The sequence below is a fragment of the Alexandromys fortis genome, unplaced genomic scaffold, assembly GCF_014885135.2.
Source record: "Alexandromys fortis isolate MF-2015 unplaced genomic scaffold, M_Fortis_MF-2015_v1.1 scaffold_13, whole genome shotgun sequence".
Taxonomy (NCBI): Eukaryota; Metazoa; Chordata; class Mammalia; order Rodentia; family Cricetidae; genus Alexandromys; species Alexandromys fortis.
The window spans coordinates 4080322-4103836 of NW_026067908.1; the positions used below are offsets into that span (position 1 = coordinate 4080322).

Sequence of the window (23515 nt, forward strand, 5' to 3'; positions counted from 1 at the left end):
AGTAGGAAAGCTATCTGCAACTCATCTACTTTGAGTCAAACTGTAGCATGACATTGTTGCCTTTCTATTTCGCTTCACTGTTCTGCTCTGCAGTTTTCATTTCGATGATAAAATGGACATGGTACCTGCTTCTGTCACCTTCATATGGTAGTTGTGAAAATCCAATAAGATGAAAGAAAAGACCTTTAAATCTCTAAAACTAAATCTGATTTATAAGTCACTGTAAAGTAAAATCTTTCCATTATTACAACATATTCCTATCATCTAAACCAGATGAATTAACCAAATTTGACTCTTGTCAAAAAGATTTATTAACTTAAAATAGAACTTCAAAATACAGACAAAAGCAACTTTCCATTCAAGTTTGAATATATTCAACATACAAGTATGTAAAAGAAAATTTTTTTGAATCTTTGTTGTAATTTTATTTTTTTTTTTTGACCTTTTAAAAAGTTTTGGCACTACAAGATTCTGTAAAGAATAGAAGTGACAAATTTAAAACACATGAAATCCTTCCCTAATCCTTAAGAACAATATATATAAAGTCTGGAGCAACCAAAGTATGAATACAGCTAATAGAAAATAAAGAATGTAATTTTTTAAATTCTCTCTTTATACAATTCATCAAGGTTAAACAAAACATAAAACTCCCTTAAAAATAGGGTAATAAAATAGATGAAATTTGTATCACTTATTTTAGTGATACCAGTAAAAACTATAGTTCATATTTATATACAAATAATACAGTGTTTAAAAACAGTCTTAGAATTTAAATAAGCTATCTAAACGTGTGAAAATTTTAAATCAGGACCTGATTTGTTTTGCTTTCTTTAAATGTCACTTTTTCAGCTGAGTGTAACTGACACTGAGGTACGGGTACCCTTGAGGCAGCAGGACTGGCTGGCTGCTGTGGGTTGCCATTACTCCGACACGTTTCCTCTTGGTGGGTGGGGGCAACGCTCTCTACAGCGACGGGCAGCACATCTGTCTGCTGGAAATAACACAGACAGCAGGCTGAAAGGCTTGTGCCTACTCACCTCACAGTCCATTAAGATAAACTAAGATACTAGTTACACAGTGCTTTAAAAATTCTTATAATAAAAGAAGCAGGACAAAACAATTGGAGGGGAGAGGAAAAAAAAGAAGGGGGAAAAGAAAACCCACACAGAAAAACTGCAAACTCTTTTCTCACGACTTCCTCTACAGCTCTGCTCAAGAGATAAATTCAACAACCATAGTCAATTTTACCATTCACATTATACCAGTGGTTCTCAGCCTTCCTAATGTTATAATCCTTTTATAGTCCCTCGTGTTGTGGTGACCCTCAACCATAAAATTATTTTCATTGCTACTTTAATTTTGCTTTTGTGCTGAATCATAATGTGTTTTCTGATGGTTCTAGGCAAACCCTGTGAAAGTTACCTGATCTCCAAAGCAGGTTAAGAACTGCTGCTCTATCTAAGTATCCAGCATCCAGCAGTTCACAGATCAGGAAAGTTACTCCCTCCTGAGAGACTACTCCCCCCGCCCCCCAAGATAGGATTTCTCTGGAGTCTGTCCTGGAACTCGTTCTGTAGACCAGGCTGACCTCACTCACACTCACAAAGATCCCTCTGTCTCTGCCTCCCAAGAGCTGGGATTAAAAGCAAGCACCACACCTGGCTGGTTATTTCTTTTTTTATGTCACCCAAAATTCAGTGGCATATGTATTCCCTTAACTAAGAGCACATTCCTTCCTTCTACATTCTAGAGTAATAAATAGTTCTCATATTACAAGATGGAATTCAGATGCAATCTCTAGTACCTAAACCCTACCCAGTGGAGGGACTAGGTGACTTCATTCTTCTAAACAATATTTTGTCTGTTTTTTCCATGCTTGGCTCTCCTATTAAACTGTGCATTAATATGGGCAGCTTGGACAATAAATACTGCATATAGTCTGGCATATTCATACAATATGCTCTCAATAAATATTTACTGAATGCAAATGTTACTCCTAGATTCTAGCCTCCACTGAGATTCCCATTTTAGAATACCCACCCAGTTTGATAATTGATTTGTAAGTACTGGTACCTTGAGCGTAGAAGGGTTTGTTGGGTTGAAATCTTGGATTTCCCTGATGCATGAAGTTTTGATGCAAACCATAAGGCCACGAAGCTGGGACAAGGGGGAAATGGGGACGTGGTGCATGTTCCCATGGAATTGGAGGAGTGAGTGCTCGAAATCGTGGCTCTGCATTACAACAAGGAAAAAAAAAGTATTATAAAATATTAGTTTACTAATTCAAATATTCCTTCATTCCAGAGACATCATCATCCAGAGACTATCATCAACTATGTATTACACTAATCCAGATACCAAATTTCTTTTAAAGAATCAAGCATTATTATTTGTTCAAATTACTTGTATACACAATATATACAATAATACATCAGTTATATCAAAGATGGCTAATAGAATTTGAAGGTGAGTTTTCTTACCATCTCTAATTAGAATTTTAAAGAACAGACAAAAGTGGCAGAATGGGCACTTTAGAAGGATGAGAATGTATAAAGGCAAGGAAGTTTGGGAATACAAAACAATCACTATCAAACCGAGCATGGTGGCGCACACCTTTAATCCCAGCACTTGAGGCAGAGGCAGGTGAATCTCTGTGAGATCAAGGCCAGCCAGGGCTACAGAAACCCTGTCTCAAAACCAAAAAACAGACCCTTTCACACAAAACAACCACCCAACAAACAGGAAGATAAAGAAATGGTCAGGTTGGTGGGGATATACTTCTCAAAGAATCTTAATACATCATACTACAAAACTTAGGTTTTTACCATTATAATAATGTCAACTAGTCCAGAATTCTAGGACTGGAAGAAGCTTTTACAAAAAAGTTGAGGTACTGTGGCTGAAAACCTGGGTTTTGGAACCAAACATATATAAATTCAAATCACAATTCTGTATGGCTCCTTTTTATCCTCAGGTTGTAAATGGTGATTGAAAAAAAAAGTTAATCGGCTTACACACACACATACACTGGATCTAAGTAAAATGGGTACTTCCTTAACAGTCTGAGCTTGAGTCCAGGAATTCTCAGTGGAAGGGAAAAACAAACTCCTGAAAGGTATCCTCTAACCTCCAAACATGAGGTATAGCATATGTAAGCCTGCACAGGAGTACACACAGAAAAAAAAATTTAATGGGGGCTAGAGAGATGGCTCAGAGGTTAAGAGCATTGCTTGCCCTTGCAAAGGTCCTGAGTTCAATTCCCAGCAACCACATGGTGGCTCACAACCATCTGTAATGGGGTCTGGTGCCCTCTTCTGGCCTGCAGGCATGCACACAGACAGAATATTGTATACATACTAGATAAATAAATATTAAAAAAATTAATGGGAGTCACGTTCTTCCTATGGCCAATCTCAACAATGTCTGGTTGTGTCTTTAAGGTGCATTTTTTTCAAAGTACAGTACCTACCCAAACTGGTTGTTTTTAATCGTTTTTCTCATTTAGGTAACAATATATGAGAAAGGAACTGAAGGACACTTCTATCCTTCTGACTCCTGTTAGGAGATATCGAATGGAAAAGCTTGTATTTGCTACATTTTCATAATCAGTCTTCTTGGGAGGCAAGCAGAAAAGGCTGGTTTGCAAAGAAAGTCATCTTAAAACTAACAGTGCTAAACTTACGGACTTGGAGTTTGCAAATAACTGAGAATTAGGTATCATCATGGCCAATTAAGAAATGATATTTTACCATAAGATATTTTTTAAGGATTTACTTCAATTTTCCTTGCTCAATTTTCACAGCCAAATACATAACACTACTATGTCACTAGAAATAATTTCAAAATTGGTGAGATCAGGCATGGTAGAACAAACCTTTAATCCCAACCCTCTAGAGGCAGAGGCAGAGGCAGGTGGATTTCTATGAGTTCAAGAAGATACAGGGCTACACATAGTTCTCATTTCAGACAGCAAGAAAAAAAGAGAAAAATTACACAATCTTTCACTCCAATAAAACCCTAATCTTCAGACACAATTAGGTGAGTGCTATGGTATAAATACTTAAGGAAACAAGCAGACAAAAGGTAAAATTCAACTGGAGGAGAAGACTGGCAAGATTCAAAGGCTTCTTGAAGACAGTGGTGTAAATTAAATCTCTGGGGAAAGGTAGGAGGTATGAAAATGGGTACTGAAGTTAATGGAAGACATCCCAGGTAAAAACAACCACTTTAGTAACCTGGGTAAGAGACAATATAGTAATTTCCAAGATGTTTTGCTAATTAGTTCATTATGACTGAAAAAAGATATACCAATGGCAGGCTGAAGAAAGTACTTGTATAAAAAGTGAACTAATCTATCGAAGGACAAAATATAGGTTCTGTCTTTATGTAATAAGACTGTGACAGATACAAGCACAATGGCACAATGACTGGCTATACTCTATTCCCTTTGGTCTTAGAAACCAGAGTTCCATCTGCTTATTCTAAACAGATTAGAGGTGCCTTCTCTAAGAGATAACATACTTTTGGTTTGGAGACATAACTCTATGGTACAGTGCTGGCCTAGCAAGCATATACACTAGGTTTAATTCTTTTTTTTTTTTTTACATAAATGGTTTTTCTATGTAACTGTGTGCCACCGCGTCTAGCCGTGTAGGTACAGGTTTTTTGTTTGTTTGTTTTTGTTTTTGTAGGTTCAGTTCTTAAAACCACCAGATGGAAAAGCTAAACAATACTCCCTTGAAAATTAACAAAAGGAGTCAGGTGTGGCAGTGCACGCTTTTAATTCCAAAATTCAGGGAGTAGAGTTAGGTCAATCTCTTAGTTCAAGTCCGGCCTGGTCTACAAAGTGAGCTCCAAAACAGACAGTGCTATCCAGAGACACCTTGTCTTGGGGGAAAAAAGAAATATTAATAATGGGAAAGAACTGACCCAGGTGTCAGATATTAATCCCAATAGAAGCAAGAGAATCACTTCAAATTAGAAGCCATCCTGATCTACACAATAAATTCTAGGCATCCCACCACCCCAACTGAATTTCAAAAGCAATTCTTTCCTTCTGGTTTTGTTTGTTTGTTTGTTTGTTTGTTTTTTGTTGTTTTTTTTAAAATATTTATTTACTTGTTATGTATACAACATTCCGTCTGTGTGTATGCCTGCAGGCCAGAAGAGGGCACCAGACCCCATTACAGATGGTTGTGAGCCACCATGTGGTTGCTGGGAATTGAACCCAGGACCTTTGGAAGAGCAGGCAATGCTCCTAACCTCTGAGCCATCTCTCCAGCCCTTTTTGTTGTTTTTTTTTTTGAGATAGGGTTTCTCTGTGTAGCCATCCTGAAACTTGCTCTGTAGACCAGACTGTCCTCTAACTCACAGAGAACCACCTGCCTCTGTCTCCCAAGTGCTCTGCATGTGCCACCACTACCTGGCTAGAAGCAGTTTTGATACCATCTGAGATTTTAAAACTGTGGTAAGGGGTTAGATTAAAAGGAAAATAGTAAATTACTGGTAACTGATAGGTTCACTGGTGGTATTACACTCTCTCATTTTGTATATTTGAAATTTCCCACAGTAGTATTTAAGATGAAGATAGTCATCGCTGCAAATCTGAATATAAAATTAGCAAATACAGCAAATAAACTATCTTAAATAGGCAACTATAATAACATTTTAGTAATATATTAAGTAATCTTTAAAATTTTTATCATGTCTCAATGTGTATTTAAGGTATCAGAAAAAAAACTGTTTATTAATCCTACTAAATGCAGTTATCTTTTGCTTTTTGAATGTATTGTTCCTTAGCCAGGTATAGTAATCCAAGCAACAAGGAAGCAGAACTGAGGTCATCCTGTAACGAAGAAGGAAGGAGTAGAAAGGGAAGGAAAGACAAAAAACAAAAAGAAGGAAAGAAAGGGGAGACATTCCCTTGAGAAGCCGAGCCACACTCGGGCATGTCTCACGTTCTACAACTCACACCCATGTTCTTAGGTGTGTGTTACTATGCTCTGACCGTTTTCCTTCTCCTAATGCTTGTGCTTAAACCTACATTTTCCTACATTTTTATTATTCCTCTCCCAATTAAAAGAAGGGTAGAAATGAGCATAGGTTTAGTAAAACCCAAATCAAACAAACCCTAGTTTAAATCTTGAACCTACCACAATTAACTGGTGACAGTTAAGTTACTTCTTCAGTTTCATCTCATTTACCCCCGGGGGAGGGGCCTCTCACATTGCTTAGGCTGGCCTCAAACGCATTATCACACCTGGCTTCCCGCATTTTGTTCTTTGAGACAGGGTTTCATTTAGCCCAGGCTAGTCTTAATAATCCTGAGTGCTAGGATTCAAGTGTACAATACCAAACCCATCAGGCTCTCAATTTTATCATTTATAAAATGAGTACCAATAACACTGATGCCAAATAAGGTTGAGAGTGAAAGGAAAACAATAAAAAGAGCAATATTTATAAGTATTACATCATTTAATATTCTCAACACTGTTAGACACTATTCATATCCTTATTGTAGAGATGAAACACATGCATAGAGAGAATGTCAATACCTTGTAATAAATGGCAGACAAAATTTAATCTTGACAGTATGTGTCCAAAGCCTATACTGTTTACTTTTAATCTAAATTCTATATTCCACCTCTATGAATATAGCTCTTATCCTCCTTTCTTCTCATTATTACCCAAAATTCAACCAATAATAATACCAATTACTTAACCTTCCCACAACCATAGATAAAAGAGGAAAAAAGAAAAATTACCCGAATTACCCACTGCACCATTGTTCACCAGGGAATTTGGAGCCACAGTACGAGGCCAATGTCCATCATGAGAAGAGTTAGGGATTGCCATCGGTCTGGCAGCAGGCTGTGCAAAGATGATGCTGGGATCATTCAAGCCAATATTGCTGGGGGTACTGCCAGGTGCAGAGTGGAGCATTGGGCCATGGATGGGCCACGATGGGGCAGGGATCTGGAGGGGGTGCATTGGCAATAATCCCATACTATGCATGGGAGAATACTGAGCTGGTGGTGACTGAGGAAAGTTATACAAGGGCATCTGAACCTGATGAGGGGGCTGGCCTCCCTGTTGGGGTGGGCCAAGCTTAGGCTGGGATCCTGGCTGGGCTGGAGGCGGGGGAATAGCGGATGGCTGGGGAGAATTCTGTGGAAATGGCTGAGGCTGAGGAGAATAAGATGGTGAATCAGACTGCAGGAAAACAGAAAAGACAATTTTAAAAATTAATTTATAAATATTTTAATTTCCTAAAATGAAGATTAAAATATAATAAGCATAGTTATGTCCTTAAGACAGCATATACAGAACTATATGATATATATAATAACAAATAAGAAAATCTATTACGTGAAGTTAAAATTTTCCTCAAGGTGCTCAAATTCTCTCATATGGGTAATTGTTCATAAGCATTTCTCTTGCAAGAAAGAGCGAGAACTTAGCATCATTCCCATCATAAACAATATATTTCCTTTCTAAACTAGAAACAAATACGTAAATAACTCATAGAACTTTCATACAGTTCCCTGAACAATTGTGTTACCAGGCATTGCTACTAAGTACTTAAAATACAATACTAACATGTATGCCTTAAAAGTTTCCTGGGAGGCAGAGGCAGGCGGATCTCTGTGAGTTCGAGGCCAGCCTGGTCTACAAGAGCTAGTGCCAGGACAGGAACCAAAAGCTACGGAGAAACCCTGTCTAGAAAAACTAAAAAGTTTCCTGGGCAGGGAAACCAGGGAGCAGAAAAAGATTACACAAGTAATCACAATAGACCATAATGTATCATTACTGTGATTGGACAGGCAGGTACAGTAGTGTGCTATCTCTGAGCAGGCAGAAGGATAAAATCAGAAGATCCCATGTCCTGGTCAGCCTGGGCTATATATTGAGACTATTCCAAAACAAACAAACAAACAAAAAAAAAAAAAAACCTTTCACTTATATAATGATAAACAAGGAAAAACTCCCACTTTTCAAGAAATGTAGAGATCAAGGAATTTCCCAGAGGAAGTAACCTTTAAACCGAGACTAAATGTAAATAGAAGGAAATCTGGTAAAAGTCAAGAGGATACACAGAAGGGAAGAGTATTTAGCAGCAGGAATACCATGTCTATGGGCATGGAAAGACTTACTGTCTAAGGTAACTGAAATCAGAAAGAAGTATAATAGTACAGTACACAGGTAAGGGATTAACATATCTGTTGTGGAATAATTTTTTTAAGATTGATTGATTTATTATGGATACAATGTTCTGCCTGCATGCCAGAAGAGGACTCCAGATCTCATTAAGATGGTTGTGAGCCACCACGTGGTTGCTGGGAACAGAACTCAGGACCTCTGAAAGAGCAGTCAGTGCTCTTAACTTCTGAGTCATCTCTCCAGCCCCAGAATAATCTTTTGTACGCTGTGAAGATGTCTTTGCCAAGTTGCCTTCTAATTGGTTTAATAATAAGCTGAAATGACTAATAGGCAAGAGGGTAGATGGGACTTCCAGGGAGAGGAAGAAGAGGAGATGAATCTAGGCATAGGAGAGACATCAGAGGACAGGAGAGGAAGCAGGAGTTGCAAGATAGAAGAGAGATAAAAAGCCGTGAGACAAAACATAGATTAATATAAATGGGTTGTAATGGGTTATAATTTAAGTTATAATAGCTAATGGGACAAGCCTAAGCTATAGGTTGGACTTTCATTAAGTCTCTGTCTCATTTTTTTGTGAGCTGGCAATCCAAAGAAAAATCTGTCTACATATATCTCTCAGGCTGAAGAACTAAACAAAAAACAAAGCAATGAGAGTTCCTGTAACTTGTATATCCCATAATTTCTACAATTTTTAAAAAAGCAGTGCAAACTGCTGAAAATTAGAACTAAACCAGAATCCATTTGCAGTTAAAAATAATTATTCTGATTTAATAATAATGAAAAAGAAAAAAAAATGATGAAACTAATTAAAAGGGTACAATGAAGCCCAGTGTGGTTTCACAGGGCACACACCTTTAATCCCAACACTCTAGAGGCAGGGGCCATTGGGTCTCTGAGTTCAAGGTCAGGCTGATTTACTCAGCAAAAACCAGGACAGCCAGGGCTACAAAGAGAAGCCCTGCCTCCAAAAACAAAACAGAACAAAACAAAAGCTGCTACACCTCAGAAGTCCTGAGATGAAAATACAGGGACAGAGTGAAACAAAGGACTGTAAGGATTATCTGTTTATTTATTTATTTGTTTGTTTCTTTATTACTCAAGTTATTTAAGATAGTCTCAGTATATAACCCTACCTGGCCTAGAATTTACCAATGTAGACAAGGCTGGCCTGGAATTCACATAGATCTGCTGGCCCTAGTCTCTCAAGTGAGTACTGGTATGTTAAAGGTGTGAATCACAACACCCAAGCAATGATTTCTCAAATTTAAAATATACCACACAGGACATTGAATTTCTGATCCTCCTTTTTTTTTTTTTTTTTTACCTTCCAAGTGCTAGGATTACAAGTATGTGCCACAGTGCCTGGTTTCTACAGTGCTAGGATCAAACCCAGGGCCTTTGCATACTAGGCAAGCAAGCACTCTCCCAATTGAGCTACATTCCCTGCCACAATTTATAAGTAATTTTTAAAAAGAATGAAGAAAAAGAGCTTGAAGGAGAGAAAAATGTAAGAGAAAAACCAGACTGTAAGACAGACATTAAGGCCATAAACACAAGAAGACTGAGCAAATCTGTAGTACTAGAAAGAAACGTAACATTCTGGACACATTAAAGCTGTAGACATAGTTTCTGTTCCACCTGGTCCCACAGCCATTCATTCCCAAAGAAACATACAGAAGCTTGTATTAATTATAAACTGTTTGGCCTATTAACTCAGGCATTTTTTTAAAAAAGATTTTATTTATTTATTATGTATACAACATTCTGTCTCCATGTATGCCCGCATGCCAGAAGAGGGCGCCAGATCTCATTACAGATGGTTGTGAGCCACGATGTGGTTGGGAACTGAACTCAGGACCTCTCGAAGGCAGCCAGTGCTCTTAACCACTGAGCCATCTCTCCAGTCCTAACTCGGGACTATTATTAACTAGCTCTTACAACTTAAATTAACCCATAATTCTTGTCTATGTTTAGCCAATTGGCTTGGCATTTTTTCTCAATGAGGCATTCTCATCTTGATTCCTCTGTATCTGATGACAACTGGCTCTCTGCCTTTGTTCTTCCTAGAATTATCCTAGTCTGGTTGCCCTGCATATACTTCCTGCCTGGCTACTGGCCAATCAGCGTTTTATTAAACCATTATGAGTGAAAAGATTATCCCACAGTAGAGTTGCTTTGTTAGACACCAGAAAAACAATGTCCATTAAATTCTTAAAGAAGGGTCAGGTGAGAAAAAAGGTAAATAACAAAGAAAACTAGGAGCATCACAGAAAAATAATTAGAATATAAGTTTATATACACAGAACATATAGAGTTCAAGTTATCTACTAACCTTAGGCAAAAAACTTAAATCTTCATTCATGTAACTAATAATGTAAACTACCTAATGTTTCTATTGGGCTTCAACAATGAACTAGAAAATATAAACACCAAATTCAGGATCTTTGTCACCTCTCTTTAAGAAGCTCCTAGGGTAGCTAGACAGTAATGGAATACCAGCACTTGAGAAGCAGAGGTAGGTGGATCTCTGTGAGTTTGGAGGCCAGCCTGGTCAACAGAAACAGTTCCAGGACAGCCAGGGCCACACAAGGAGAAACCCTGTATCAGGTGTGTGGGTGGGTGGGGGAGGGGGTTGTCCTAGGCTCAAAGCATCACACTGCCTTGGCCTCCAGACATTAGGAACTACCAGTAAATGTACTCCACAGTGCCTGGCTACTAGTGCACTTTTACAGCAAGGAAATAAAGTGTAAAAGTTGTGAAGAGTCAGATACAATGACTCTCTTCCTGTCAAACTCATTCAAAGGCAGAATACTTACACATTCTGAAGACTGTCTAGTCCTAATGGACTGGTCACCCTGTTGCTGGGCTGAACCAGCCACCTGCTGAGCATTGACAAGGTTGCGGACCAGCTGGGCTGCTGAGAGACGACATCACAGAAAAAAAAGTCAAAAGATACAGAAAAAGTGGTTGTTTTATTTTATTTAATTTTTTTAAAAATATTTATTTATTTATTATGTATACAACATTCTGCTTCCATGTATGCCCACATACAAGAAGAGGGCGCCAGATCTCATTACAGATGGTTGTGAGCCACCATGTGGTTGCTGGGAATTGAACTCAGGACCTCTGGAAGAACAGCCAGTGCTCTTAACCTCTGAGCCATCTCTCCAGCCCAGGTACATTGTTTTATAACTATAATCTCAATGCTTGAAGCACTGAAATGTAAGGATTTCTGTGAATTCAAGACCTGAGTTACAAAGTTTGTCTCTTGCTTCCATCTCAGGAATACTGGACTTTCCAATCTCCTATATATAAATTGATTTTTTTCTTTTTCTGAATTTTTTTTTTTAAATGTCACATTGTGGGGCATCAAACCCAGGACCTGGTACATCACAGATTTGCACTTTCACTGAGCTAAACCCCCAGCCCAGATCAATTAAAAAGAATATCTGAAGTCAGGTATTATAACATCTGCAACTCAAGGGAAGCTGGTGTCGGAAGATCATAAGCTTGAGGTTAGCCTGCATTATATAGCAAAACTCTGTCCCCAAAACAAAGTATACTAGTACTGGGGCTGTAGCTCAGTAGTTACCCATGTCCTTAGCAGGCACAGCAGCCTTGATTAGACCCCTATCAACAAGCAAATAAACATTCTCAACTATTTTTGATCTTTTGCCATTTGAATTTTTTTTATTTTTTTCGAGACAGGGTTTCTCCGTAGCTTTTTGGTTCCTGTCCTGGAACTAGCTCTTCTAGACCAGGCTGGCCTCGAACTCAGAGATCCGCCTGCCTCTGCCTCCCAAGTGCTGGGATTAAAGGCATGCACCACCACCACCCGGCTATTTTTGATCTTTTGTACTTACCTGCCACACTGCTATTCCTCTGGCGGGCCATCTTGACCTCTGGGCATTCCCGGCGTACATGTCCTGCATCTCCACATATGAAACACCTAAGGTCTCGGGAATCAAGAAGGTCTCGGGAATCTTTTTCGTCTTCATTTCCTTCCTTCTCTTCTTCACTGTCTTTCTTCTTTAGTCTAAACAGTAAACTGCTGATACCAATAATGTGGAGCCAGGAACTTACAAACTGATGATTCACAAACAAACTAAGCCATATACAATGACAAATGAACTAACACATGCAGTTTTATGCTGTTTTTTAAAAATATACTTTCATTTATAACACACTTAAATCATATTTCAATACTTAATTTAAGTATTGTAATCATTTTATAACAGTATTTATTTATTTTTGACACTATATGTTCCTTCCTGGTCTGGAACTCATTATGGAGACTCCAATGGCCTCAATGTCAAATATCTTTCCTGCCTGTACCTTTCAAGTGCTGGGAATAAAAAGGTATACCACCATGCCCAGCCATACTAAAAAATTTTAATATCAAAGTTTTTTTGGTTTGTTTTGTTTCCGAGATAGGATTTTTCAGAAGCTTTGGAGCCTGTCCTGGAACTAGCTCTTGTAGACCAGGCTGGCCTCGAACTCACAGAGATCCGCCTGCCTCTAACTCCTGAGTTCTGGGATTAAAGGTGTGAGCCACCACTGCCCAGCCTAATATCAAGTTTTGAAATTCTATTTCAAACCTTAGAGATTGATACTTAACTGTTTCAAAGAAGAAACAGAGGTTTAGAGAAAATAAGCACTTGGCCCAAGCTTATTAAATAACAGTGATAAAAACTAGAGCTTATTCATTTAAAAACTTCCAAATGTTTTATTAAGCCAGATTTGGTAATGAATGTACACATGAACCTGGGACATCATGAATCACATGTAAATCTTTTCTTCCTTTGTCTTTCTTTCTTTCTTTTTTTTTAATTGATGCTGTTTTGAAACAGGTCTATTACATAGTTCTGGCTGTCCCGACCTCACTCTCACTAACCACAAACTCACAGAGATCTTCCTGCCTCTGCCCCCCAGGCACTAGGACTAAAGATGTGTGCCACCACGCCTAGACCCACAGATATATTTTGAGGCGGTACAGAGAACATGTACTTCTCAATTTACACAATACACAAACACATGTATCTCCAGGATTCAGCTTATTGTACTTATATTAGCGCTTGTGTGACTATGAAGTCTTTCTTTTTTTTTCTTGTTCCTAACAATTCCAAACATACAATGTGTCAATTAACATTTAATTTCTATTAAAAAAAGAATGAATGAAAATCAAATGATATAGGGTACCACTAAACATAAATATCACATTACAAAATTCCACTCGAGCAGGGCGGTGGTGGCGCATGCCTTTAATCACAGCACTTGGGAGGCAGAGGCAGGTGGATCTCTGTGAGTTTGAGCCCAGCCTGGTCTACAAGAGCTAGTTCCAGGACAGGCTCCAAAGCTATAGAGAAACCCTGTCTCAAAAAACAAAAACAAAACAAACAAACAAAAAATTCCACTCAAATGAAATTTGACCCAACTGAAAACCTTGAGCTTAAAATTTTAATTTTCATAGTTAAAACACTTCTGTATAAATATAAATCAGTCTTACATTTATCTATAAAATTGATAGAAAATTGTTTGCCAACCTTTTCCTTTTGGGACAGTCTTTCATATAGTGACCTATTTTTCCACATACACGGCAACAACGATCATTAGGAGCCAGTTCTCCATCTGTTAATACTCTTGAATCAAAGAAGTACTCCTGAAGAAATAATATAATTTTACTATTTAAAAAAATATAAAACTTCCCAAATACAAAGGAAATCAATATGTCAAAAAAAAATAATGTTAACAAATATTTAACTATAACTGAAACAATTGGTAAGAATTAAAGTTCAGAATTATTGTTAATATCACAGGTGGTAGAAGTACTATGTACTTTATAGTCACCAAATTATCTGTAAAATGAAGAGAGGCTACAAATTAAGTGAAATCTCAAAAAAATATATATACAATTTTCCATTTCAAATTATAGACAAAGAAACTGCAGCTCAGAGGATTCAAATTGTTTGTACATGGTAATGAAGTTGGCTAAATCTCATAAATATAAAACCTATTTAAGGTTTTATCTGTAGCAACTGCAAAACTCATGCTTTCTGTTACATCAGGCTATTTCTACAAAGGAACTGCTCATCTTTCCAAATGGTTTTATGTACAAAAATAATTTAGCTTATTTAAAAAGTAGATGGATTTGAAATTAAACAAAACAAAACAAAAAGCCCACATATATGGGTATTCAACTGTGAGTTTACATAGACTGTGTACATGCCGGGACCCAGGAGGCCAGAAAACAGCATCAGATCTGTTAAAACTGGAGCTACAGATAGCTGCAAGCTGCCCATGTGGGTGCTAAGAACTAAAAGTGCTCTCAACCACTGAGCCATCTCTCTAACCAATTAGCTTTTAAAGAATAAATAATGTTTACTATATAACATGGAATGTACCTGAAAAGGCCAGAAAACATTTTCCAACCATTACAACTAAGTTCATGTCTCTTCCATATTATACTATACTATAATAATACTGATACTTCTATACTAACACCTTGCTTATCAGTCTTAGTGCTTGATTTTTCGGGGACACTAGTTTATTATATCAGTAGCATACATCTGGAAGCCAAGAGAGCAAATCTGCTGCCTATATAAACCCATGTAAAAATCTGGGATAAAATTACAAGAAATCCCAATAGAATGGTAATAAAAATAATTTAAAAAAAAAATGGTGAGTGTAAAAAAACTGAAAACCATACCTATTTCTGGTAGGATTATAAATAGCACAGCTATGCTAAAACAAAACACAAAAGCACACACACAAGAACCAAATCAGTAATTCCACACAAACATTAATGAAACAAAAACTTAACACATATATTCATTCATAAAAGCACTGCTCACAATAGCTAACATAGAAGCAAACCAATTAAACAACTGAATGAATAAATATGGTATATTTATATAGTAGAATATTATTCACTCAAAAAGAAATGAAATATTGACATCTCCTACATCATGGATGAAATATGTATAGTAAAATATGTCTAGTGAAAGAAACCAGGACCCCTCCTCCAAACAAAAAGTATGATTCTAAATGAACAAGAACAAAAAGTAAAATCTATAAAAAGAAGGATAGTAAACTAAGAATGGGAAAGAGGGGCTTATTTTGAGCCCCTCGAAGTCTCAGGAGTTCTTTCTCCTTTCCTTAAAAAAAATCTGTGTTTCCTCTTCTTTAAAAAAGAGAGTGTGTATGTCTATGTAAAAGAGGTGTGGGAAACTGTAGCACGAATTCTAATTATTCTTAATAAAAACCCAGAGTCAGATATTAGGTGATGAAAGCCGAGAGATCAGGGAAGCAGAGTGGCCAGCCACTAGAGAGACCTTTTACCTCTACCTGTCCTCAGACTGCATCTCCAAACTGCACTAAACTCTTGTCTCCTCCCGCTTTATATTCCTCTCTCCACCCAGCCATATCCCTTTCTGTCTCCACCTCCATAGTGCTCGGATTAAAGGCAAACGACTCCCAAGTACTGGGACTAAAGGTGTGAGCCAACACGGCTCAATCTAGCGTAGCCAGGGTGGCCTTGAACTCACAGAGATCTGTGCCTCTGTCTCTAGGGTCCCGCGATTAGAGGTGTGTGTAGAGGCCTCTAGTAGCTTAGCTCTGCACTCTGAACTTCAGGCAAGCTTTATTTGTTCAAACATAAACAAAATATCACTATAAGGTAGGGCGAGAAAGATGACTCTACAGTTAAGAGCAATTGCTGCTCTTGCAGAAGACCCAAACTCACAAGAATTCACATCAAGCAGCTCACACTCCAGCTGCAGGTAGATTAGATACTTCTGTGTACTCAGGTGCACATACCCAGGCACCAACCCACACACATGCAAATAATTAAGTAATTAAAACACAAAATAAATCTCAAAAAAAACCTCAGAAATAAAAATAATAAAATTTTAGTAATATGACTACCAAATATTCTGAATAACTAAAAGCTCTGAATTATAATTTATCAAAGTTTTTCCTCAACAAAGCTGTTTAAGATAGCATGGTACATGGAAGCAGGTAGCCAAAGGGCAGGGAGGGAATCTTTAGAAAATGAATAAAGAAGCCTCAATTGTAAACATGCTTAGAATGGACAGAGAAATAAACTCAGGCAGACTTAAGAAGCCACAGGACTGAGACCTGTGAGTCATTGCCACACCCAAGTGCTGAGATTCCAGGCATCTTCTACTAGGTATAGCTACAGTTCTATTTTCTCACAACAACAAAGTCCTTTCTCATTTTATCAGTTGCTTAAGGCAGAAACAGGCATCACCCATCATTCTGTTCTTCTTTATCCATCACTTCTTTTTTTTTTTTTTTTTTTTTTTTTTTTTTTTTGGTATCCATCACTTCTAACTAATCATCACGCAGTGGTCATTCTATTCCTGAATAATCTTTAAAGTGAACTGATTTTGAGATTTGCAAAACTCAAATACTTTAAGGAGTTTAGGAGGTGGCCAAATATGAAATGTAATATAAGAATTTACATAATGAAAAATCAAAGTTTTGCAAAAATTTATAAACTTAAATTCAAAATTACAGTAATGAATATAATTTATACAATTTAAGTTCGCTAATTTAAGAAAAACATAATTTTTTTGAGTGTGTACGTGAAGAAAGTAATTTAATTAATTAAAATCCAAGGCAAATATTCATTTGTAATCCATTACCAACGATAACAAAAAGAAAGGAAAATAAAAGAACCAAGAAATAACAAAGTGGAACAAAGTACAGGACGATTTAATGAATTTTAGTAAACAAAATTTAAAATGCTTTAACAACAAAAAGACTTATTTATGTATGTATGATCACAATGCATATGCCTGGTGCCCATGGAGGCCAGAAGAGTGTGTAAGATCCCTTGGGACGATAGTTACAGATAATCATCATACTTCGGGTCTGTCTTTTCTGGTTTTTTAGAATGGGGAAATATGCATCTGAGGTTTTGCTCCCTTTCACTTTGCCATCTGTAAAAACCTCAATGACAATGAAGTTCTATAAAAAGAAAGAAAGAAAGAAAGAAAGAAAGAAAGAAAGAAAGGAAGGAAGGAAGGAAGGAAGGAAGGAAGGAAGGAAGGAAGGAAGGAAGGAAGGAAGGAAGGAAGGAAGGAAGGAAGGAAAATTCCAAGTAACATAAACTTACAGCTTCTCTGCCAATGAGTGGATAAAAGGGAGTACCAAAAAGTTTCCTTCCATTGATAAACGCCTTCATAATAAAATTGGTCACTGTAAGGAAAGAAGATAATAAAAGATGCAGACTTTACTATGTAAGAACTTTTAAAGCACATATTCTCTATATTTAAAACTTACTTTTTCTAGAAACACCAGCACCAAGGTTATGATTCAAGTCAAAAGGATCTAGGAAAAAAACATTTGTGAATTAATTATAAGTACTATCCCATAAAGTGGATGCTGCAGCAATAGGAGTCTAACTCTATATATTTTCAAACTAGTCAAGCCAGTGAATTATTCTTTTAAAATTATTAAGTGACAGAAACAAGAGGCTTACTCTTTCATATCAGTTCCTTGCTAATTTTTCTTGTGGTTCTTAAATTAACAAAAATGCATCAAAAATTAACAAAAATAATCACCTTCTATTGCAATGCATTTAGATGTCCACTGCTTTTCAAAAGTGGTCAACAGCTTTTTCTGCCGAATACTGATTACATACTCCTTGAAATCAAACTCTTCAGTATAAAAGCGAAGTAGTCCTAACCAAAGCTCTCCTAGTGATTCTGTGTTCTTTCCAAGAGAAGGTAAACGCTTTTTCTTCAGTTAAGGAAAAGGGGATGAGGAGAAAGATGGAAGAAGAGAGTATGGGGGAAAAAAAACAGAAATAAGTATATTATCAAAAATACAAAAATTAAAAACAAGTAAAATTATTAAACCATGCAAATCTTAATATCAGTATATCATTCTACAGTATAAAAATTAAGCAAAAATTACCAGTTCTTCTGTTTTATCAAAGAAGAAAGCATTCCATCCATCAACCATTCTCTGTGGAATCTGTTTTCCATCAAAGATCTGTATAAGAAATGTTATAATTAGATTTCAAGTTACCCAACCCAATTACCTACAAGCCTTCATATCATTTTAGAATTTACCTTCAGGAGACATTAATGAATTATTTCCCAAGGAAAAACACTAGGATGTGATTAACTTGATACCAAGTAATTAACTAATGAGACTATACCTAAAACCAAGCTGAGAAAGTACGTCTTAAGAATGTCAGACTCTCCAAACAAATAATATTGATGCTACCTGTTTGGCCTATCTAAATACATCCTGCCCATGATTAAGGAAGATCAAAGAAAATAAAAATGTGCTTGAATAAAGGATGATAGATAGATAGATAGATAGATAGATAGATAGATAGATAGATAGATAGATACATACATACATACATACATACATACATACATACTTATTATATATACCCAAAGGAAATCAATATCGCTGACCCTAGTATATTTAATCAGTTACTAATATTATATAAGATAGAAACATGCTTAGGTATCAGATTACGTTCAATGGAAAATTAGATAGCATTCCCTGACATCTTTATAAACAAATTATGAATTCTTATTAAGTTGCACAGTCTGGCCTCAAACTTGAAATCCTCCTGCCTCAGCCACCAGAGCAGCTGATAATGTGTCACTATGTCTGACTAAGAAATACTATTTTCTAAGAAAAAAAAAAGATCCACCAAAAAGTGATCATTTTAGATATTCCACAAGTAATTTTGTGATTTGCTTTTCTTTTTCTGAGACAGGGTTCAGGCTAGTCTCTAATCTGTTGTATAGCCAGGGATAACATTGAACTTCTGATCTTCTTGCCTCTAGCTTCTGAGTATTGAGATTATAGACATATGGCAAAATGGCTAGTTTATACAATACTAGGGATCAAACCTAGGGCTTTATGTATGCTACACAAGCATGCTACCAACTCTACCACACACCTAGCCCCTGTGACTTGCTTTTCTAAAAGAGGTTTAATACAATGACTCAATAAAATAGGTAAATAATACTGCTTCAAAGTTAGCAAAATTATTTTCTAGTATCAGGTCTACATAATCAGGTCAAGATAATTCCCAGTAAAGATAAAAGATTTCATTAACTACACAAGTAGTTTATAAATTGACTTTTTAAAAAAGCTTTATTTGCCGGGCAGTGGTGGCGCACGCCTTTAATCCCAGCACTTGGGAGGCAGAGGCAGGCGGATCTCTGTGAGTTCGAGACCAGCCTGGTCTCCAGAGCTAGTTCCAGGACAGGCTCCAAAACCACAGAGAAACCCTGTCTCGAAAACAAAAAAAAAAAAAAAAAAAAAAAAAAAGCATTTATTTTGCATTTACTAACATGGATACGTGTGTGTGCACAAGTGAGTGCAGGTGCCCAAGGAAGCTGAAGGCATCAGATCTCCTGTAGCTGAAGTTACAGGAGGTTGTAAAAGCTGCCCAAAAAGGGGTACTCAGAACTGAATTTGGGTCCTCTGCAAGAGCAGTAAAAGCAATCTTAACTGCTTAGGCCATTTTTACAATCCCCAAATTTACTGAGATTTTTTAAGTTTATTTTATTCTAGGTGTGTGTCTTGGTTATATGTGTCTGTCCACCATATATTTGCCTGGTATACAAGAGGACCAGAAGGACGTCTGACCACTCTCTCTTGGAACTGGAGTTATAGGCGGTTGTTAATTGCCATATAGGTGATGGAAATTGAACCCAGGTTCTCTGGAAGAGGAACTAGACCTCTTAACTACTGAGTCATATTTCCACACCCTCCCCCCAAATTTTACTTTAAAAAAATAATTACATTTATCTATTGTGCATGTGTTTGTACACATGCAAAAGCACACGGCATAACACACATCACATAGGTAGTCAGAAGACAACTTGCTCCTAGAGGTTAGTTCTCTTCCACCACACAGAGTTCCAGAGATAGAACTCAGGTCGTCAGGGTTGAGGACAAGGGCCTTTATCTGCTAAGACATCCTGTCGGGCTCCCTAAAATGCAACCTTCTTAAAAACTGACGTGTGAAACAAATAAAAAGTAGAAGTGTCTTACTAATTTTAATTTTAAGACTTACTGTTTTTATTTGTGTATGTATGTACTGTGTTGTTGGCTTTTATTTTTTCACACAGGGTCTGCCTATGTAGGTAGCTCTGTATGACCTACAACTCATTATTTAGAACAGGTTGTACTTGAACTCAGAGATCTGCCTTGCCTGCCTCTGCCTTCTACTGCTGGGATTTAAAGTGTGTGCTACTATTAAAGGGCAGAACTATTTTAAACATAACACAGCTTTTCTTTTCCCGTCTTCACCTCTCCCACCATACACACAGTAATGAGTCCAAAATATAATGAAGCAGAACAGTGTTTCAAATCACTTGATTAGTTAATCCTTGTGGCCCTTAGCAAGTGGTTTGCCCCATGTCTGGCCTCTCAGATTTCATTCTCATGTTTAAATTCTTTATGGTCAAAGAGTTATAGCCAATGTGTGAAGCACAAAACCTCATTAAACCAAAGCTTACTATATACAAATTGTTGACTGAATACATTCTCTATATTAAATATAAAGTTTACAAAGATTAAGCTAAATAAGCAGCTTCGGAATACTTAATCTATAATTTAGACAAATACTGCCACCCAAAATTGTTTAGTGTATGTTCTGGTATTTCATAAAACAAAAGAAAGCAAAGACTTAGGGACTGGAGAGAAGGCTCAGTTGGTGAAGCACTTGCCTCTCAGAACCCACATAAAAAGCAGGGCATGATAACCTATAACCCTAGTGAGGGAATGACAGGATGCAGATACGACAGTGAGTCTGCAGTTGGAACTGTAGACAAGTGGTAGAGTATTTGCCCAACAGTGCAATGCACTGTTCATGCTCTCGAAAAAGTGAAAGATTAAGAGGCTGAAGTATAAATTCTATCATTAAAGATTTAGATGTTAGGGTTAGGGATAGTTCAATGTTGGTATAGCTTGCTTAGGATGTAGAAGACCCAAGTTCAATCCCAAGTACCAAAAAAATCAAAATCATACTTGCTTAAGAAACTTGAACATTCCCATGTACTGTCATATTATAATAGTTATGTCTAAGGCTTAAATATTTGGCTCAGTGGCATTAAGTACATTCACAGTGCTGAGTTATCAGCCATTTAGTCTTTTTTCCTTTGTTGTAAAACAATTCTGCATGTGTTAAATTGTTATTTTCCATGCATTCCCTCTCCCAGCTGCTGGCAACTACCATCCACCATTCTACTTTGCGTACTTATGAGTTTGATTATTCTAAGTACCTAATTGGAATCAAATACTATGTCTCTTTATTAACTGGCTTACCTCATTTGGCATAATGTCCTCAAGGTTCTTTGATTAAATTTAATTTTCCAGTTGATATAGTTTAAGAAAGCATAAATTTTCATGTAATCAACTAAGAACAATACTCCTAAATCTCTTTACTGTTAATTTTTATGTAAAGAATTTTCTTGGACTTACGATTTGCTGGAACAGAAAAAAAAACTCTGCTTAAGAACGTTCCTTTTAACCTGAATGTATTATTGATCAACAACAATAACAACAACAACAAAAAACCTCCAAGGGTTAGGAACTCAGTTTGGTGGTAGAGCCCAAGGTTACCTAGAGGTTCAGTCCTCAGTACTAACAAAATTAATCACCAATTCAAGAGCCAAAACATAGTTTAGTGTTATACCTGAAACCCCCAACTAATCAGGAGACAGTGGCAGAATAATACCAAATGTCAGACCAGCCTAAGCAATTTAACAAAACTGTTTAAGATATAATCTATAATGAAATATAAAAATTATAAATACATAAAATATCTAACATTATAAGGGAACTTGGGATAAAGTTCATTTGTACAGCACTTGCTTAGCATGAATAAGGCTCTGGGATCAATAAACAGTACCACAAATCCCAGACTAAACCTTAATAACCAGCTACTTAAAGTTAGAGTTAATTGTAAATATATCCATTACATTAAAAAAAAAAAAAAGATTCATGCCACTGGCCCGTACTTAAATGATACCAGAAAACAGAAACCAGATGACAACCAGAAAAGGATAGAAGCAAAAATGTACGTATCAGTCTCAATCTACAATCAGAGCTCACCATTGATGGCTGGGTTCATTGATTGCATGTCATTTTAAAATTATAGCCTGTTAACCAAATAATGGGGTATTCTTTTTCAACAGTATGTATGCTAAGACTGAAACGACACAGAGAAGATCAGCATGGACTAGGCATGCGAATGACAGCATATTCACCAAACAGTCTATATTTCTAAGAGGCCATGAATCTGGAAGGGAGAAAGAACGGTACATGGGAGGTTGTAGAGGGAGGAAAAGGAAGAAGGAAATGATGTAATTATATTATAATCTCAAAAACTAGAAGATATATATTTAAAACAATGTGAAAGTTTATTTGAGGTGAATAAAAGAATTCTATCATATTTTCCCAACAGTAACAATAATTTTGGTGATGATAATAATCACAAAAAAAAAGAATGGTAAAAGAATAAATAAAACAACCATCACTATGAACACCTACTTTTATATCTATTGTTAAAAGGCATTCAATTTCTCGACTTTATTTATTATGTTGCATGAGACAGGTTCTCGCTATGTATCCTTGGTTGGCATGGAGTTTCCTATGTAGACCAGAATAGCCTTGAAACTCACAGACGTCCCCTGACTCTGCTATCTTGAGAACTGGAATTAAAGGCTGAGTGCATGCCAAGTTGCTTTTGTTTTCTGACTTTTGAGAAAAGGCATTACTATGTGGCCAGGTTAGTTAGTTTGGAACCGCCTTCTCATGCTCCTTAAAGACATGTACCTACTCATGCGCTACTTCAGTGTGTGCTATAACACTAGAAAACACTAGAAAAGTTTTATCATTATATTTTGTTTAATTTTGTCTGTTAAGACAGGATCTTCTTCCAGGTGGTGGCACACGCCTTTAATACCAGCATTTAGGAGGCAGAGGCAGGCGGATCTCTGTGAGCTCAAGGCTAGCCTGATCTATAAAAGCTAGTTCCAGGACAGGCTCCAAAGCTACACAAAGAAACCCTGTAGACCACCAGGCTGGCCTCGAACTCACAGATATTAACCTGCCTCAGTCTCCTGAGTACTGGGATTAAAGGCGTGGGTCACCATTGCCTGGTTGTGGATTATTTCATAAAAAGAAAGAAAAAAAGAAAGAAAAGAAAAAATTCTGAATTTCCCCATGTGGCTCCAGACAAGACAGGTAAATAAAATATTTTTCTGGAATGATAGTGGTAAAATAAGAACCTGGATGCTCACCCTCTGTGGCCCATTAACCTGCTCTCCAGCTTCAAGGTAGCAAA

General features: G+C 36.9%; 1 protein-coding gene and 1 non-coding gene across 7 annotated transcripts in view; one reads left to right on the forward strand and one right to left on the reverse strand.

Moving 5' to 3' along the window:
- Positions 1-293: 293 nt before the first annotated feature.
- The window catches only part of Tut4 (terminal uridylyl transferase 4), a 90407-nt gene continuing 67185 nt past the window's right edge, over positions 294-23515 (reverse strand). The window contains exons 21-30 of one of the 6 annotated variants that reach the window (XM_050136358.1): positions 18103-18180; positions 17748-17925; positions 17467-17514; positions 17300-17382; positions 13704-13819; positions 12024-12196; positions 10977-11077; positions 6765-7212; positions 2074-2232; positions 294-988 (exon numbers count right to left, since the gene is read on the reverse strand). In XM_050136358.1, the coding sequence (XP_049992315.1) occupies positions 921-988; positions 2074-2232; positions 6765-7212; positions 10977-11077; positions 12024-12196; positions 13704-13819; positions 17300-17382; positions 17467-17514; positions 17748-17925; positions 18103-18180 (1452 nt within the window). In that variant the 3' untranslated portion in view covers positions 294-920. Of the gene's footprint in view, positions 992-2073; positions 2233-6764; positions 7213-10976; positions 11078-12023; positions 12212-13703; positions 13820-17299; positions 17383-17466; positions 17515-17747; positions 17926-18102; positions 18181-23515 lie in introns of all 6 variants that reach the window. The other 5 variants (XM_050136355.1, XM_050136354.1, XM_050136356.1 and 2 more) reach the window with 5 other exon arrangements.
- LOC126498111 (U6 spliceosomal RNA) lies at positions 22350-22454 on the forward strand. The gene has a single exon (XR_007590773.1). It is a non-coding gene; the product is annotated as a U6 spliceosomal RNA (small nuclear RNA).